The sequence below is a fragment of the Populus trichocarpa genome, chromosome 6 (assembly GCF_000002775.5).
Source record: "Populus trichocarpa isolate Nisqually-1 chromosome 6, P.trichocarpa_v4.1, whole genome shotgun sequence".
Classification (NCBI taxonomy): Eukaryota; Viridiplantae; Streptophyta; class Magnoliopsida; order Malpighiales; family Salicaceae; genus Populus; species Populus trichocarpa.
Genome location: NC_037290.2, coordinates 19245894 through 19263451, shown reverse-complemented (window position 1 = coordinate 19263451; position 17558 = coordinate 19245894). Strand labels below are relative to the sequence as shown.

Sequence of the window (17558 nt, the reverse complement as noted above, 5' to 3'; positions counted from 1 at the left end):
AAGCCTTTATGCGATGGTAATCAACCCATATGGGGAACCCTTCAAAGTAAATTTGTGGCACTGAAATGTTAAAGGAGTGGTTATTCTGGGTTTTTGGGCTAGGAATATTGTGATTGTGTTTAGGGATGGTTGTTGTTTTGGGTCAAGGTGGCTATTGGAAATGGATTTTTGATTGTTTGTTGATTCTTGGGATTTTAGAAACCTAACCTGCATTGGGGAGGCTGTATTTTGGGTGTTTTGGTGATGGTTTGTGGGATGTTTAGTGGTTGAGGAGGTGGTGTTAGCTTGAGCGTTGAGGTTTCGGATTGGAAGCCATGACAGATTCTGGATAGAGCTTCAAACAGAAAATACTCACCAACAATTCAAACAATAACAAATCCCAACGGTGAAAAGGTAAACACACATCTTATGCAGCACATATCCAAATATCAGCTCAAGTTAACGGTTGGATCTCTCTAGATCGGAGTTAGATCAAAACTGACCTCAGATTGACGAACCACTGTTGAGCGTGCATGAACACTTTGCTGGAAGGGTTTCATCTCATCTCCACCGTTCCGAATGTGTAATACAACCATACGCATCACATATCCAAAATTCAGATTGATCCAACGGTAGAAAGAGGAGAAGTAAGCCGGCGATTCTGACTGTTCTGAGAGTGGTTTGCCCAGAAATCGTAAAACGATAAGATTTCTCTAGTGGATTTAAATATGAACGATCGCTCTGGTCAGGATGGGGTAACTATAGTGTCACACAACATACCCAAAATTCGTGTTGATCCAACGGTGGAAAAATGAGAAATCGGCCGGCGACGCTGACAGGACTGAGGGGGCTTTTCAGAAACCTTCAAACAATTTTGTTTCGTCGCCCTAGGTTTGGTGGTGGAGCTGGAGGAGGTGGCGGGCTTGGTGGTGGAGGTGGATTTGGTGGGGGTGCTGGTGGTGGGAGGAGGTGCTGGTGGATTTGGTGGGGGTGCTGGTGGTGGGGCTTCTATCCTCCACAACTAATTACACCTAGGACGACGAAACAAAATTGTTTGAAGGTTTCTGAAAACCCCCCTCAGTCCTGTCAGCGTCGCCGGCCGATTTCTCATTTGTCCACCGTTGGATCAACACGAATTTTGGGTATGTTGTGTGACACTATAGTTCTCACATCCTTACCAGAGCGATCGTTCATATTTGAATCCACTAGAGAAATCTTACCGTTTGAAGATTTCTGGGCAAACCACTCTCGGAACAGTCAGAATCGCCGGCTTACTTCTCCTCTTTATACCGTTGGATCAATCTGAATTTTGGATATGTGATGAGTATGGTTGTATTACACATTCGGAACGGTGGAGATGAGATGAAACCTTCCAGCAAAGTGTTCATGCACGCTCAATAGTGGTTCGTCAATCTGAGGTCAGTTTTGATCTAACTCCGATCTAGGGAGATCCAACCGTTAACTTGAGCTGATATTTGGATATGTGCTGTATAAGATGTGTGTTTACCTTTTCACCGTTGGGATTTGTTATTGTTTGAATTGTTGGTGAGTATTTGCTGTTTGAAGCTCTGTCCAGAATCTGTCATGGCTTCCAATCCAATTGTTAATTTGTTTTACACAATTAAGTCTAGTGATCATACCTTGAGAAATTTCAGAATTTTAACTCAATTTAGTTGAAGATTTTGGTCTCTCCTCACATGCTTGCAGCCGACCCCTTCTCCCTTTTTTTCTTCAATTCATGCACTTGTTTTCCTTGTTAGAATCCTTGTTATTGGTTGTCCTCTCTACTTAGGGGTCCTAGGTTTGTATAGTTCTAGGTGATTTGGTTTTTTCCCCTCTTTTTTGAAGAAGCAAAATCTGCACTCTCCCCCTTTTTTCCTTCAAGTTTCCAGCCAGCCATAAAAAAGGAATGAATGGGGTATTTAGCCCCCATTCTTCCTAATTATACATTGGCCCCTATTCCTTCCGTTTCTTTACAAATTGAGTCATTTTCCTTATGTCCCTCATATTTTCTCATTTAATTTCTTAATTATTACTTTTATTTATTTTTTTTTTGTTTCGGGATTTTACAATAAGCGTCATTCCCCTGCTAGTTCTGGGTTTATACCGAGAATGCCCACATGTTCTACACTAAGTCGACACTATATTTTCAATGCAGTACAACATGTAGAAGTTTGGACATATGTCAATTTTCTGGTATCCTGGACCAAGGGTTTGATCATGGACTTAACATCTCTTTCAGCCTATTCCCTTCAGGTAAAATGCTTCTCGCCCATTCGACAATTCTGTCGTAACCGATGTTGTAACCCAATTTTGGCCCATTGGCTTTTAATTTACTTTTTACAGGGTTTAAAATGTAAAATTAAAAGATCAAAGATTTATTTCGATGAAAAGTGTGATTTGTCAACTTGCGTGAAAATTAAGGACTACAATGTGCTTTTGTCATTCTATCTTTATCTTTAAGATAATCTTTATCTTCAAGATAATGATAGTTATCCGCTTTCAAATTTGATTCTTAATCAAATTCAAACTTCAAAGAAGAGAATGAGTTTGATTGAAACTTGGTTTCTCACACGCGAAGGGACTTTGACGCTATAAATACAGATCTCAGGGTATGAAAATCCAAGAGGAGAAAACTCCAGGAGAAGGCCATTACCCGAAACCCTATAAAAAAATAAAAAAGGATATTTACAAAAAAAGAAGAAGAGAGAGGGGGCGCGGCCGAATCCTAGACTAGCTGCCACTGCCCCCTTCCCCCAACTTATTCCATTATTTCTCTCCTTCCCTAGTCTCTGAACCAGCCATAAAACGCCCCTCTCATTGGCCTTTAGCTAGCTTCCTTTCTTCTTCCCCGGTTTGCAAGAACAGAACATAGGGGAAGAAGCTCCACCTTCACTTTCTTCTTTTCTGGCCCGGGACCAAACCACCCCGTCAGCAGCTCTTTTTCTCCATAGACAAAGCTTAAACATCACCACCCTCACTCTTTGAAGAAGGAAGAGAACGAGACCTTCGGGGAGGGAAGAGGATTAATTATTGCAGCAAGAGCAGCAGGTTTCCCGTCTGCGCCAGCGACGACCACACCAGCAGAAAAAGCAGCACCTTCTTTTCCGGCCATCGACAGCTGTACATGAAACTAAATTTTTGCATAACCATGCAAGTTGGATCAAAGCTGCCAATTATTTGTGGTAAAAGCAAAGTTGGAAATACCATGAAAGAGAATTTCCTTTGTCAACCAAACAAAGAGTTCATTTTTCTTGTTTAGTAGCGTCTAACAACTGATCTCTAAATCATAATGTTTAGCTGTCCGGGTTTGAATCCCTTGGTATTTCCATCGGTAAATTCGTCTGAAAAAAATCCACGTCATCCCGCCGTTGCAATTTTCAAAAAAAATTTCTCGCCGTCGGCGATGCCGCCGGTATATACCGACGGAATAATTCCGTCGGTATATATTGGTGGCATCGCCGATGGTGTTTTTTCGTCGGGTAATTCCGACAGATTTTGAGACGGAATTATTTCCGTCGGTAATTCCGTTGGTGTTATCCGATTTTCTGGTAGTGTGTTTTTTTAAAGAGAAAATTGATTTTAAATAAAGAGTTTTCTTAGTATAAATACATACTCATTCCATATCCGGATACACACAAAAAAACACTAAATAGCTTCCTTGGATTTTGGTTTTTATATTTATTCAAAAGATATTAAGCTATTAAACTTTTTAAATCTTATTTTTGCAAGAAACAATAAAAAAGAGTTGTTTGTGTCACATTGTGCGAGTACACTTGTGGTGGATGTTAAAAATAGAGTACCTCATGCAACAAGGACATTGTCCAGGGGACACCATTTAATAACCATCAAGGACACCATTTAATATGTGATTCCACTGTGTGCTTGTTTTATTGGTTATCCAAAAATATTTTACAAATTATTGGTTTTAATTTTTAAAGATGACGACAAAAAAATTCTTGCTATTTTGGATTTTGTTAAAATTGCATTAATTTAATGTTATAATTGACTTTTTATCCCTGTTTTCCAACATATTTTTTTTAAATAAAAAATTTATGAAAAACAAAACATTAAATTAAAGAGAGTGAAACAACATGCAAGAGAGAAATATGGACCAAAATAAATATAATAGTTTGAGGCACTTTATAAAACAACTATGAGATAAAAAGATAATGAGATGATGATATAGGAATATAAAAGAAAGTAAAAATAAACAAAGAAGAGGCTAGATCAAATACACAGAAAAAAAAAATAGAACTGACATAAAACACAAAAAGATTCACGAGAGAAGAACTAGAGATAAAAACACATCATATAGAGAAACTAGAGATAAAAAACACTTCCACCAAAACATTCATGAAGAAAACCAGGAAAAGAAAAGTAGAGAGAAAAATTAGTAGAGAAACCAAAACAAGAGAAAAAGATCAAAGAGAGTAAGAAAGAAAAAGAGAGAAAAAAAAACAACAACATTTCTTATATATATAAATGACTTATTCAAGATGAATTTTCATTTTCTCCAAGTGATTTCTAAAGGCTGTAGCCCTAAAAAAGTCCCAGGGGATGGCATGTGTTCTCCTCATGGGAAATCTCTAAGGGATGGACATGGTCTTCCTAGTGCTATATGTACCAATTCAAGAATTTAGTCTTCTCAGTGTTATATGCACTACTCTTTATGGAATGAACTTGGTCTCCACAATGCTATATGCACCAATCTTCATGGGATGAACTTGGTCTCTAAGGGATGTACTTAGTCTCCCCGGTGTTATATACCCACTCTCCATGGGATGAATTTGGTCTCCTCAATGCTATATGTACCGCTATTTAAGAGATGGACATAATCTCCCCACTACTATATGCACCACTCTCCATGAAAGGACTTCGTTTCCCCTGACAATGCTGGGAAAGCTACAAGCTCCCACTCTCCAAAGAATCTATAATCACTTAGAATTTTTAAGTCTAGGTTTGCCCTCTTAAGGTTTCACACAACCACTTAGAAATATTTCTAAGTATGGGCTCCTTCTCTATGTTTTTCTCTTACCCTTCAGGGAAATTTTTGAAGTATGATTTCCTTCATGCCCTCTATATACTTAGAAATTCTTTCTCTAACCATGGTGTATGCCCCTCCACATGGGCTCTCTGGTATATTACCCAAGGTTTCCACCCCTTTTATCACACGATGAAGATTCAACGAATTCATCATGGTAACTAAGAATTTTTACAAGTTTTTGCGTATCAATATCATAAAAACTTAGGGGGGGGAATAAACATGTCTAGAGAAGGGGCTTAGTAATGTGCCAAGCCCAGCCACACGGGAGCTTAAAGAACAAGGCATGTTGTTTAATGAGTTTATTGATTTTTCAAAACAATTTTCTCAACATTGTTGTTGTAGTCAATTTAGTCTTTAATCATGGCCTTCCTTTTTGGATATATATATATATATGGTATTTGTAAAAACAAGAAGAAAAAAAGATATTTGTCGATGAATATATGGCGATCTAGATACATGTCAACGAGAGAATCCAATTTCCTTCATTTGGTTTCTCTGCATATTGATTTATTTTTTCACAACATAGATGTAATTAGCACTCTATATGCCTAAGGATACTGATTTTTTATTTATATCCAAAATTAATTTGGAGGATGTAGCAGCCATTTGGAACCTTCAATGAAGCCAAGAGAAATGAAGGGTGCTACTTGACCAGGGGTTAGCTGCTTGCTCGCTTTAGCACGGGCTGCGGGGTTAGCTCCTTCCCCCTTGCACTTGTATTCTCCAAATAAAGCAGTACTGAAAGCAATGGCTCGTATATATTAATAAAACATTCAATCCCTAAAATTTAATGATTCCACTCTCAAAAAATGTAAACTTAATTTCATCTAAATAATTAGGGGTCCATATCTTTCGTTCATTAAAAATAATAAAAACCCTTTCGATTTATTTTTTATTTATAATAAACAAGCTTGAAATTAATTAAATTAAATCTCATTAAAAAAGTATTCGGTTAATGTCTCATTATAGAAAAGACAATCACAATAAAAATAGAAAGGACTTGTTTTATTTTAAAATGATAAAAAATTACTTCAAAACTTTTTTTAAACATTTATTTTATGTTTTTATCTTCATCTTTTTAATGAAATATGATTATTTTTTTAATATCTTCTTAAAACACTGAATAAACACAATCTAAAATAATTATAAATAGAAGATGGATTAAATACATACTGGTCTCGTTCAGGGTGGAAATTATTGGACCATCCCTCAGGATTGACAACACTACTCATGGTAGTGTATGAGAACACTACTCGTGGCCTTTGCTGCCATGCTCGTCCCAAATACGCCCTCTTGGTGCCAGTGCCATCTACTTTACAATGCACGAACGAAAATCCAGTATTTTCTGCCTCGTTGTTTCTTGCATGGGCAGTGATGAAATTCCCTTTTTCATCACCAATCACATGTAACTCTGTTCCCTGCATTTAATTAGATATTCACTATATTACACCACATTTATGGACATCAATTGCTATCAATACCATCATGCTTAATGATCCGGGTCACTGGTTAGAATAAGCATTTAAAGCATCGATGAGTTGATACAGTCTATATAGTTTCTTTTAAAGAAACAATATTGTTTTTGACCTTTTAAAAAAATCAAAATAATGTTTTTTTAAACAAAAATAAAAAAATATTGACCGGCTCACAAGTTAACAAACCGAGTCACTCAGACTTGACCAGGTTAACTCTCCAGGCAGTTTAAAATTAAACCCAAACAAAACTAGGGCCCGGGTGAGCGGGTTGAGCTCGTCAATACATGGATTGATGAGTTGACTAGTTCTGTTTGTTTTTTATTTATGAAAAAAAATTGTTTTGACAATTTTATTTTCAAAGAAATCAAACAATGTGTTTTTGAATAAAAAAAATGTTGATCGGGTCATTAGTTGACTCATCGAGTCACTCAGGTTCAACCGGGTCAACTCTTTAGATTATTCAAAGCAAACCAAGACCTCCCGGGCCGGCGGGTCGTGTTTTAATAACTATTATCCATACATAGTACGTAAGACAATTAACTTTTAAATAGAATTTGATTAGGAGAGTTAATTTTTTAAGGGTTACCAAATACAAGGACTTTCCACTTCCAAAAATGTAATCGACGGTGCCTTCAATATAACAATCCTTGAAGAGATGCCGTCCCTTGTCATCACACAATGTGTCTTGAAATCCAATAAATCTGCAGTTATAGAAAGCAGACTTGTCGCCAGAAATCCTCAGAGCAACTGCTTGTTCTCCTTTCAATTGCCCCTTCGGCCTCGGCGCAGAATTCTGTTCCAACAATTCCATAGAAAAGAAAAGGCAACATATAATAACCTCAGAAGAGAAAAGAATTAGTGAGATGCGAAAATACATTTTAATTTTCAGACGTGGGAATTTGCCCTGATCTATGATGATTAGATGGCCTTAAGCTCCCTTCTTCATTAACATTCAAACTTCAGGCGGGCTATGTGAAGTAGTGAAAAGAAATGGAAATTGATAATATTTTATGAAACATGAACACACCTTGATAATGATATTAGCAGCTACGAAGTAATCAGCCTCAGCTTCCAAGGTAGCACTGTAAACAGTTCCATATTTCCTTGCCGTGCCATCAAATGACAAGGTTGGCATGTTACTCGGTGATCCCAAGAATGTAACAAAAGGTTTTCCACGTTCAATTTTGAGTTTTTCAATGTACTCTCCAGGTCCAATATGCACAATCACTCGTTCTTTATTCCCTGTTGGAATGCTGTTAATGGCATCCTTCAAGGTTTTGAATTCTCCACTTCCATCTTTTCGAACCTTGATGGTTCTTGGTTTGGCTTCGGCCGCCATGAGGGCAGGGTCTATGGTGCCCTTACGGTTTGCCAGGGGCCTGACATTGTCCTGAAACCATTTGTTTAGGCTCGATGGATCGGCAGGTATCGGACTTTTATCATCGGAACTAACGGTGGTGGACACAAGAAGAATTGCTGTAATGGCACACTGAATAGCTGCAATGCAAGTACCCATCTTTTTTTTCTGGTGAAAATTTTCGTGGAATAAGATTGGAATTTATAGGCTGATCACTAGTAAGAGAGGCTTAAAATACTTGGGATTAAGAGAGCTCTTCGCATAATTCCCTCTCAACCACTTGATATATATGTAGCATTACGATAGAATAGCATCTTCTCCTTCGTCATTCCTTTTTCTTTCTTTCCTTCTTTCTTTTTCGAACATAGCCAAAGATAGCTATTTCTCCATTGGCCAAACTAGAATGGAACTACATTTTTTTATACTTATGTTCATCGTCTAGCGCCAAATTTAATTTATTTTGCTAGAATAATATGCTTTTCTGTACGATATTTTCTTGTTGCAAATTCATTATATAATACTAAATTTTAACATCATATTCTTTTCTTGTTTTATTTTTTTATATGTCTTGTTATTAGTTATATAATCTCTGCATGAATATAATTGTATGTAAAATATATATCAAATTATCAAAAAGTTGCATATTATATATAAAAAAAAAGATACAAAGGTGGGTTACCTCGAAATTAGCAAGATCGTTGTTTTTTTTTGGATGAACAAGATGCTAAATACACTACTATGGTGAATAAGGATCTATATCTATGAGTACAGTGAATCTCTCTATTTTAGGTTATTTTTTTATTCTAATCCTTGTAAACTTATCTCTTCCCAAGTTTTTCATAATACCATTTCACATGTATAATATAATATTTTCTCATTGCATGTATTTCCCAAAACTTTTAGCATACACTTATATTTTCAATTTAACCCAATATATGACCCTTTTATTGTTTTTTTGGCTAAAAAAATGATAAGCTAATTATATTATTTTGTTAACTCAGATAAAGTATTACTTGTATTAAGATTAAAAAAAAAACCCAATAAAAGAAGCTTTGTTTTTAAAGAACCCAATATCTTAGATATATAAACTATTAACAAAATCTACAACATTTTGGAAAAACATTGTTCACTACGAGTGAAAACAATGTTCACTAGAACAGTGAAATTAATGATTTTGCTTTTATCATAAAAAATTATAGAACTAGATATTGGGGTCAACAAGGTCTTTGGAAGCACCTCAACGAGCTCTTCCTTTTAAAATGTGCTTTTTCTTGTGGCCATTTTTTTCTTCTCCTCCTACCTTTTTCTCTCATCTCATTGAAAATCACGTTGGTCATGCAAAGTTTCAGAGTTGTCCTCTTTTTTATTAAGAAATTCTTATTTTTTTATTTTTAACTTTTGTTCATGGCTTTTTTGTAAGATTTCGATTTGTTTTCAATTTCATGATTCAGTCTTAATTTGTTATGTTGTTTTTTTCTAATTTTGTCCTCATATGTTTTATTAATTTCTAAGTCCTTCTTTTTAAATTGATTTCTCTTGTCAATTTCACCATTCAAACAAAAAATTATTTTTGTTTTTCATTTCAGTTTTGATCCTCATTCTTTAGATTGTTTTTTTTCCTTTTGTTAAATTAATTTTTCGTTCTAATTTAACCCTTCAATCAAAAATTAGATTTTTTTTATCTAAATTTTGATCCTCATTCTTTTAATTGCTATGTTTTCTTTGTTTTGGATCTTTTTATATAACTAAAATTATTTTTTCCAATTTTAGCCTTTAGCATTTGATTGGTTGGGAATTGAGTTTTGTGTTTTTTAAAGATAAGGTGATTCCCATGTAATGACCCAAATCGTGAGTTTGAAAAGTTAAAGCAGGTTAACATTTTTTTTTTTTTACTTATGATAGGTAAAAGTCATTTTCTTTTCAACTTTCATCATTCGACATTGGTTTTTTTTTAATAAGCTTTGTGGTTTTTTTTGTTTTGTTTTCTATCAGGTTATCTTGATCTCATAACCTAACTCGAGTTGATTCAGGCTGGGTTTTTTTTTTTTTCTTGTTCTTACCCAATTTCTTCCTTTTATATCTAATGGGTTGAGAATTAAGCTACATAGTTTATCTTTTTTGGAAAAAAATATTGTTTTCTCAGGTTATTAGATCTTTTTTTTAAAAAAATTTAGACCATCTGTTGTTGTTGCCTATTTTTTCTCATCTAATTAAAATAAAATAAACTTATTTGACTTAGTTGGATCTATGACCTGTGTCACAGATTTTTCTTCCTGTTTTAAAACGTGTTTGTGGCACTTGAACATTATCTCTTATGCAAAAACAAATCTGGTCCCGCGGCGTAACACAGACCATAACTAGTATAATCTATATGTAACAATGATCTTGTTGGTAATAAATTATTATGTCAAATTTTTTAGTTAAATTAACAACATGCAAATGTGAATTCACTAGCATAATTAGTAAAATCATGAATGTATATAAGAGATTTTATTTAAACTTAGCATACATATAAAAACATAGTTGATCGATCATCATTTGTTATGGGAAATCAATCATGATCGATTATTTTCAATCTTGGTCTATTAGATCAATTTTGGTTGGTTATGCCAATATTAGTTTATTATAATCGATTGATCATGGTTGATTATGCTAACTCCTCCCACATCAACTAAACATTAAATAATAGAAATAAATATAAATATAATAGGTTGAGGCTCTTTATAAAACAACTGTGAGATAAAAAGATAATGAGATGAGGATATAGGAATAAAAAGAAAGTAGAAAATAAACAAAGAAGAGGCTAGATCAAATAAACAAAGAAAAAAAATAGAAATGATATAAAACACAAAAAGATTCACGAGAGAAGAACTAGAGATAAAAAAAAACATCATATAGAGAAACTAGAGATAAAAAACACTTTCACCAAAACATTCAGAAGAAAACCAAGAAAAGAAAAGCAGAGAAAAAAATTCATAGAGAAACCAAAAGGATAGGAAAAGATCAAAGAGAGTAAGAAAGAAAAAGAGAGAGAAAAACAACATTTCTTATTGAAAAAGTTAGGCATCAACACATAACGTTTTCCTTTTTTTTTCCTTTCTTTTCTTCACCTACTCCAGATTCTCGCATCCTTCCCCTAATCATACTCCATTTTCATCATGTTGAAGCTTTCTCTCCCCACTAAACAACATAAGACCCCAATCATATTGACCAAAACAACATCCCTCTCTTCTCCACCGCGCCTCCATATCTATAAATGCCAACTTGTAACTGTCTTTATAGTCTTTTTTCCATATCGTAACCTTCCTTTTCTCTAGTCTCCACATTGTTACTCACCATCATAAAACCCAACATTACCACCATGCCTATAACACTCATTCCTAGTCGTAGCAGCAATCAAGGGAGCATCTGCAAAATGTGCACAATAGCTTGGAGTTGATCATCCAAGACTATGACTCAATGTGCAATATATTCCCTACAATCTTCAGAGGATCTGCACGTGCTTGGTATAACAACCTGGAACCAAACTCTATTGTTGGTTTCATTGACCTATGTGCCAAGCTAGTGGCACGTTTTGGCACTAACATACCCAGAAAAAAAGCCTTCACACAGCTTTTCAATGTTGCCCAAGAAGAGGGTGAGTTTACACGAGCATATTTGAGGAGATTTAACGCAGAGATGTTCAAGGTGGAAGAATTAGTTGAGCCAGTAACCTTGGAAGCCTTAATAAGAGGAGCAAGGGAACATGCCATCTGGAGAAAACTTTATGTATTACCAAATAGAAGCTTCTCCAAAGTAAAGCAATTCATGGAAAATCATATACAGGTTGAAGCGACCAGTTTACTTTGGAATGGACCTCCTTGTTTTCACAAAGACAACCAATGTTAATGATCTTTCAAGTGAAGTAATCGGGGTATTCGAAGCCAACATCTTAGTACCACCTTCATGACATGTTTTCTCCTAAAAGCCTCTCCCATACCTATCATTCTGATCATCTCAGGATATATAATCCTTGATAAGAATGTAAGTTTCTTATATATGAATGACTTATTCTAGATGAATTTTAATTTTCTTCAATTGATTCCTAAAGGCTATAGCCCTAGCAAAGTCCCGGGGGATGGCATGTGTTCTCCTCATGGGAAATCTTTAAAGTTTGCACATGGTCTCTCTAGTGCTATATGCATCAATCTCCAATTCATGAATTTAGTCTTCCCAGTGCTATATGTACCACTCTTCATTGAATGAACTTGGTCTCCACAATGCTATATGCACTAATCTCCATGGGATGAACTTGGTCTTCAAGAGATGGAATTAGTCTCCACATTGTTATATACGCCACTCTTCATGTGATAGACTTGGTCTCCTCGGTGCTATATGTACCGCTCTTTAAGGGATGAACGTAGTCTCCCCAGTGTTATATGCACCACTCTTTATAAAAGGACTTTGTTTCCCTAGTGCTATATACACCACTCTTCAAGGGATGTACGTTGTATCCCTAGTGCTATATGCATTGATTTCCAATGGATGGATGTGATCTTTCTAGTGCTATATGCGCTAATCTTCAAGAGATAGACATAGTCTCCTCTAGTGCTATACGTGCCACACTCCAAGGGATGGACTTAGTCTCCCTATAACATATACCAACATCATCAAATCACCACTCTTCAGTGGGGGGCTCTCATGCCACGTTAAAAATAATTAAAAAACAATCATGATTACGACTCTTTAGTGGAGGGCTTTTAAGCCTTATGAAAATGCTTGGAAAGTTATAAGCTCCCACTCTCCAAAGAATCTATAATCACTTAGAAGTTTTTAAGCATAGGTTTGCCCTCTTAAGGTTTCACACAACCACTTAGAAATATTTCTAAGTACGGGCTCTTTCCCTATGCTTTTCTCTTACCATTTAGGGAAATTTTTTAAGTATAATTTCCTTCATGCCCTCTATATACTTAGAAATTCTTTCTCTAACAATGGTGCATACCCCTCCACATGGGCTCTCCGGTATATTACCCAAGGTTTCCACCCCTTTTATCACACGATGAAGATTCAACAAATTCATCATGGTAACTCAGTATTTTTACAAGTCTTTGCATATCAATATCATAAAGACTTGGGGGCTACTGATAAACCCAATTTAACTGGCTTAAAAAACCTTTAAGATCCTCCTCCCTTAGGCACGCGAAAGCGAATGACCATCATTTCTTAGGCATGCCCAAGGGAATAACCATGCCTAGAAAGGGGGCTTCGTAGTGTGTCAAGCCCAGCCACTCGGGGGCTTAAATCTCTCATGACTTATAATATTTTAACTAAATAAAATGAGTGGAATACAGGTCATAATGCAATTCAAAATATCATAAAAAAGAAAGTTACCCTCGAGTCCATTTTCTCCACAAAGTACAAAATTCATGGGTTATAAATACGCCGTTAGACCTTCATAACAAAGGTTTACAATCTTTATTCTCTACTGCATATATATTTTCAAAGCATCTCTCTCTAGAATATTATTGTATTTTCTCTCTCTAAAAAGATTATTATTTAAGAATCAAAGAGTCCCACCTCCACTAAAGGAGACCTTTTAGAGGTACTAGCTGCAAACCACCTTTGCTTACAAAGCACCTAACACAAGTTATCAAACAACTTGGATATGAAGAATGAATGAGATTGTTATGACAAATTGAGTAACTGATTATCTAACCCGAGAGTCCTATTTCAAGTCTACATGGATTTTTAGGACATCATCATTTATATTTGTTATTTGTTGTTGATTTGGACAAGTACAACTAAAAGGAGCTGTTGGATTGCTGCTATTTATGTTGGGAGAGGCTTAATTATTATTTTATTGTCTTTTATTACATCTGGTTGTTGCTCTGAAAAAAAGGATACAAGCTGCTTTTTTTCCTGGTTTTTTTACTTTGAAAATATGTTGTTGCTGGAGGGTTGATCAATATTGTTGTTGTTACTGTTGCGTGTTTGCTGCTAGTTTGTTTTATTGTTGCCAAAAATAATTTTGTGTTTTTTACTGTAAAAGAGATAAAAGGCTGCAATGTTTTTCTCTCTTAATTAACCTGAGTTTTAATACCAATTGTTGAAAACTAAACACACAAGTATTTGGAACATCCCAGTCTTTATTGATTAATTGACACTCTTATCAACACACTCATAATTTTGAATGTTTATATAGAAAGATTAGTCTACTAACTATCACAATCTAATGAGGATTCTAATTAGCGAATTCAAAGATTTATTTATTGGTACTTGAATTGATCACAAAATATATCTTTCTTGTTGTGGAGGTTTTTGGTCTTTGGGATGCTCTTTTTCCCAATATTTGACTTGTTGCTGAATAGCTTACTAAATATATCCCCAACTGTTTTCATTCCTTCCCACCATTTCTCTTTTGATTTTGCGCAATAGTTTCATTGCCATGCTACTGTGCAAAATATTCCTTCTGCTTGTAGTTTTTTTCTTTTTTTCTTCTTCTCTTGCCTAGGTCCTCTATCCAAGGTAGGTTGTTTTATGCCTTTGTTTGCTTTGCTTTGTGACCTCAACCGGACATGCAAAATACTGGGTCAAGGGTTTTGTTTCTTGATACAATTTTGGTCTAAAAGTAGCATCTATTTATGTTTTTAAAGAACAAGGCATGTTGTTTAATGAGTTTAATTGAGTTTTCGAAACAATTTTCTCAACGTTGCTGTTGTAGTCAATTTAGTCTTTAAGCCTGGCCTTCCTCCTTGGATATATATATATATATATATATATATATATATATATATATATATATATATATATATATATGGTATTTGTAAAAACAAGAAGAAAAAAAGATATTTGTCGATGAATATATGGCGATCTAGATACATGTCAACGAGAGAATCCAATTTCCTTCATTTGGTTTCTCTGCATATTGATTTATTTTTTCACAAGATAGATGTAATTACCACTCTATATGCCTAAGGATACTGATTTTTTATTTATATCCAAAATTAATTTGGAGGATGTAGCAGCCATTTGGAACCTTCAATGAAGCCAAGAGAAATGAAGGGTGCTACTTGACCAGGGGTTAGCTGCTTGCTCGCTTTAGCACGGGCTGCGGGGTTAGCTCCTTCCCCCTTGCACTTGTATTCTCCAAATAAAGCAGTACTGAAAGCAATGGCTCGTATATATTAATAAAACATTCAATCCCTAAAATTTAATGATTCCACTCTCAAAAAATGTAAACTTAATTTCATCTAAATAATTAGGGGTCCATATCTTTCGTTCATTAAAAATAATAAAAACCCTTTCGATTTATTTTTTATTTATAATAAACAAGCTTGAAATTAATTAAATTAAATCTCATTAAAAAAGTATTCGGTTAATGTCTCATTATAGAAAAGACAATCACAATAAAAATAGAAAGGACTTGTTTTATTTTAAAATGATAAAAAATTACTTCAAAACTTTTTTTAAAACATTTATTTTATGTTTTTATCTTCATCTTTTTAATGAAATATGATTATTTTTTTAATATCTTCTTAAAACACTGAATAAACACAATCTAAAATAATTATAAATAGAAGATGGATTAAATACATACTGGTCTCGTTCAGGGTGGAAATTATTGGACCATCCCTCAGGATTGACAACACTACTCATGGTAGTGTATGAGAACACTACTCGTGGCCTTTGCTGCCATGCTCGTCCCAAATACGCCCTCTTGGTGCCAGTGCCATCTACTTTACAATGCACGAACGAAAATCCAGTATTTTCTGCCTCGTTGTTTCTTGCATGGGCAGTGATGAAATTCCCTTTTTCATCACCAATCACATGTAACTCTGTTCCCTGCATTTAATTAGATATTCACTATATTACACCACATTTATGTACATCAATTGCTATCAATACCATCATGCTTAATGATCCGGGTCACTGGTTAGAATAAGCATTTAAAGCATCGATGAGTTGATACAGTCTATATAGTTTCTTTTAAAGAAACAATATTGTTTTTGACCTTTTAAAAAAATCAAAATAATGTTTTTTTAAACAAAAATAAAAAAATATTGACCGGCTCACAAGTTAACAAACCGAGTCACTCAGACTTGACCAGGTTAACTCTCCAGGCAAGTTTAAAATTAAACCCAAACAAAACTAGGGCCCGGGTGAGCGGGTTGATAGCTCGTCAATACATGGATTGATGAGTTGACTAGTTCTGTTTGTTTTTTTATTTATGAAAAAAAATTGTTTTGACAATTTTATTTTCAAAAACAATGTGTTTTTGAATAAAAAAAAATGTTGATCGGGTCATTAGTTGACTCATCGAGTCACTCAGGTTCAACCGGGTCAACTCTTTAGATTATTCAAAGCAAACCAAGACCTCCCGGGCCGGCGGGTCGTGTTTTAATAACTATTATCCATACATAGTACGTAAGACAATTAACTTTTAAATAGAATTTGATTAGGAGAGTTAATTTTTTAAGGGTTACCAAATACAAGGACTTTCCACTTCCAAAAATGTAATCGACGGTGCCTTCAATATAACAATCCTTGAAGAGATGCCGTCCCTTGTCATCACACAATGTGTCTTGAAATCCAATAAATCTGCAGTTATAGAAAGCAGACTTGTCGCCAGAAATCCTCAGAGCAACTGCTTGTTCTCCTTTCAATTGCCCCTTCGGCCTCGGCGCAGAATTCTGTTCCAACAATTCCATAGAAAGAAAAGGCAACATATAATAACCTCAAAAGAGAAAAGAATTAGTGAGATGCGAAAATACATTTTAATTTTCAGACGTGGGAATTTCCCTGATCTATGATGATTAGATGGCCTTAAGCTCCCTTCTTCATTAACATTCAAACTTCAGGCGGGCTATGTGAAGTAGTGAAAAGAAATGGAAATTGATAATATTTTATGAAACATGAACACACCTTGATAATGATATTAGCAGCTACGAAGTAATCAGCCTCAGCTTCCAAGGTAGCACTGTAAACAGTTCCATATTTCCTTGCCGTGCCATCAAATGACAAGGTTGGCATGTTACTCGGTGATCCCAAGAATGTAACAAAAGGTTTTCCACGTTCAATTTTGAGTTTTTCAATGTACTCTCCAGGTCCAATATGCACAATCACTCGTTCTTTATTCCCTGTTGGAATGCTGTTAATGGCATCCTTCAAGGTTTTGAATTCTCCACTTCCATCTTTTCGAACCTTGATGGTTCTTGGTTTGGCTTCGGCCGCCATGAGGGCAGGGTCTATGGTGCCCTTACGGTTTGCCAGGGGCCTGACATTGTCCTGAAACCATTTGTTTAGGCTCGATGGATCGGCAGGTATCGGACTTTTATCATCGGAACTAACGGTGGTGGACACAAGAAGAATTGCTGTAATGGCACACTGAATAGCTGCAATGCAAGTACCCATCTTTTTTTTCTGGTGAAATATTTTCGTGGAATAAGATTGGAATTTATAGGCTGATCACTAGTAAGAGAGGCTTAAAATACTTGGGATTAAGAGAGCTCTTCGCATATTTCTCTCTATTTTAAATTACTGGTTACCTCACAACCACTTGATATATATGTAGCATTACGATAGAATAGCATCTTCTCCTTCTTTCCTTTTTCTTTCTTTCCTTCTTTCTTTTTCGAACATAGCCAAAGATAGCTATTTCTCCATTGGCCAAACTAGAATGGAACTATATTTTTTTATACTTCTGTTCATCATCTAGCGCCAA

The 17558-nt window shown here is 35.2% G+C and overlaps 2 protein-coding genes across 2 annotated transcripts; both read right to left on the bottom strand.

The window, feature by feature from the left end:
- Positions 1–5440: 5440 nt before the first annotated feature.
- On the bottom strand, positions 5441–8029 carry LOC18100578 (pectinesterase PPME1). Its single transcript, XM_006381831.3, has 4 exons — positions 7529–8029; positions 7088–7294; positions 6200–6444; positions 5441–5764 (listed from the first exon to the last, which is right to left on the bottom strand). Exons 1-4 carry the CDS (start codon positions 8015–8017, stop codon positions 5608–5610), a joined length of 1098 nt encoding a protein of 365 aa, XP_006381893.3. The 5' UTR covers positions 8018–8029; the 3' UTR covers positions 5441–5607.
- A 6645-nt stretch (positions 8030–14674) lies between these two features.
- Positions 14675–17272, bottom strand: LOC7485233 (pectinesterase PPME1). Its single transcript, XM_052453657.1, has 4 exons — positions 16760–17272; positions 16321–16527; positions 15435–15679; positions 14675–14998 (listed from the first exon to the last, which is right to left on the bottom strand). The coding sequence occupies exons 1-4, from the start codon at positions 17246–17248 to the stop codon at positions 14842–14844; spliced, it is 1098 nt and encodes a 365-aa protein (XP_052309617.1). The 5' UTR covers positions 17249–17272; the 3' UTR covers positions 14675–14841.
- Between the last annotated feature and the right edge of the window lie 286 nt (positions 17273–17558).

Coding starts and splice junctions, on each gene's coding strand:
- LOC18100578 (XM_006381831.3), bottom strand. CDS start 8,017: ATGGGTACTTGCATTGCAGCTATTCAGTGTGCCATTACAGCAATTCTT. Junction 7,295..7,528: donor CTGCTAATATCATTATCAAG/GTGTGTTCATGT, acceptor TTGTTGGAACAG/AATTCTGCGCCGAGGCCGAA. Junction 5,765..6,199: donor TTCCACCCTGAACGAGACCA/GTATGTATTTAA, acceptor CATTGCTTTCAG/TACTGCTTTATTTGGAGAAT.
- LOC7485233 (XM_052453657.1), bottom strand. CDS start 17,248: ATGGGTACTTGCATTGCAGCTATTCAGTGTGCCATTACAGCAATTCTT. Junction 15,680..16,320: donor GTGGAAAGTCCTTGTATTTG/GTAACCCTTAAA, acceptor AATTAAATGCAG/GGAACAGAGTTACATGTGAT. Junction 14,999..15,434: donor TTCCACCCTGAACGAGACCA/GTATGTATTTAA, acceptor CATTGCTTTCAG/TACTGCTTTATTTGGAGAAT.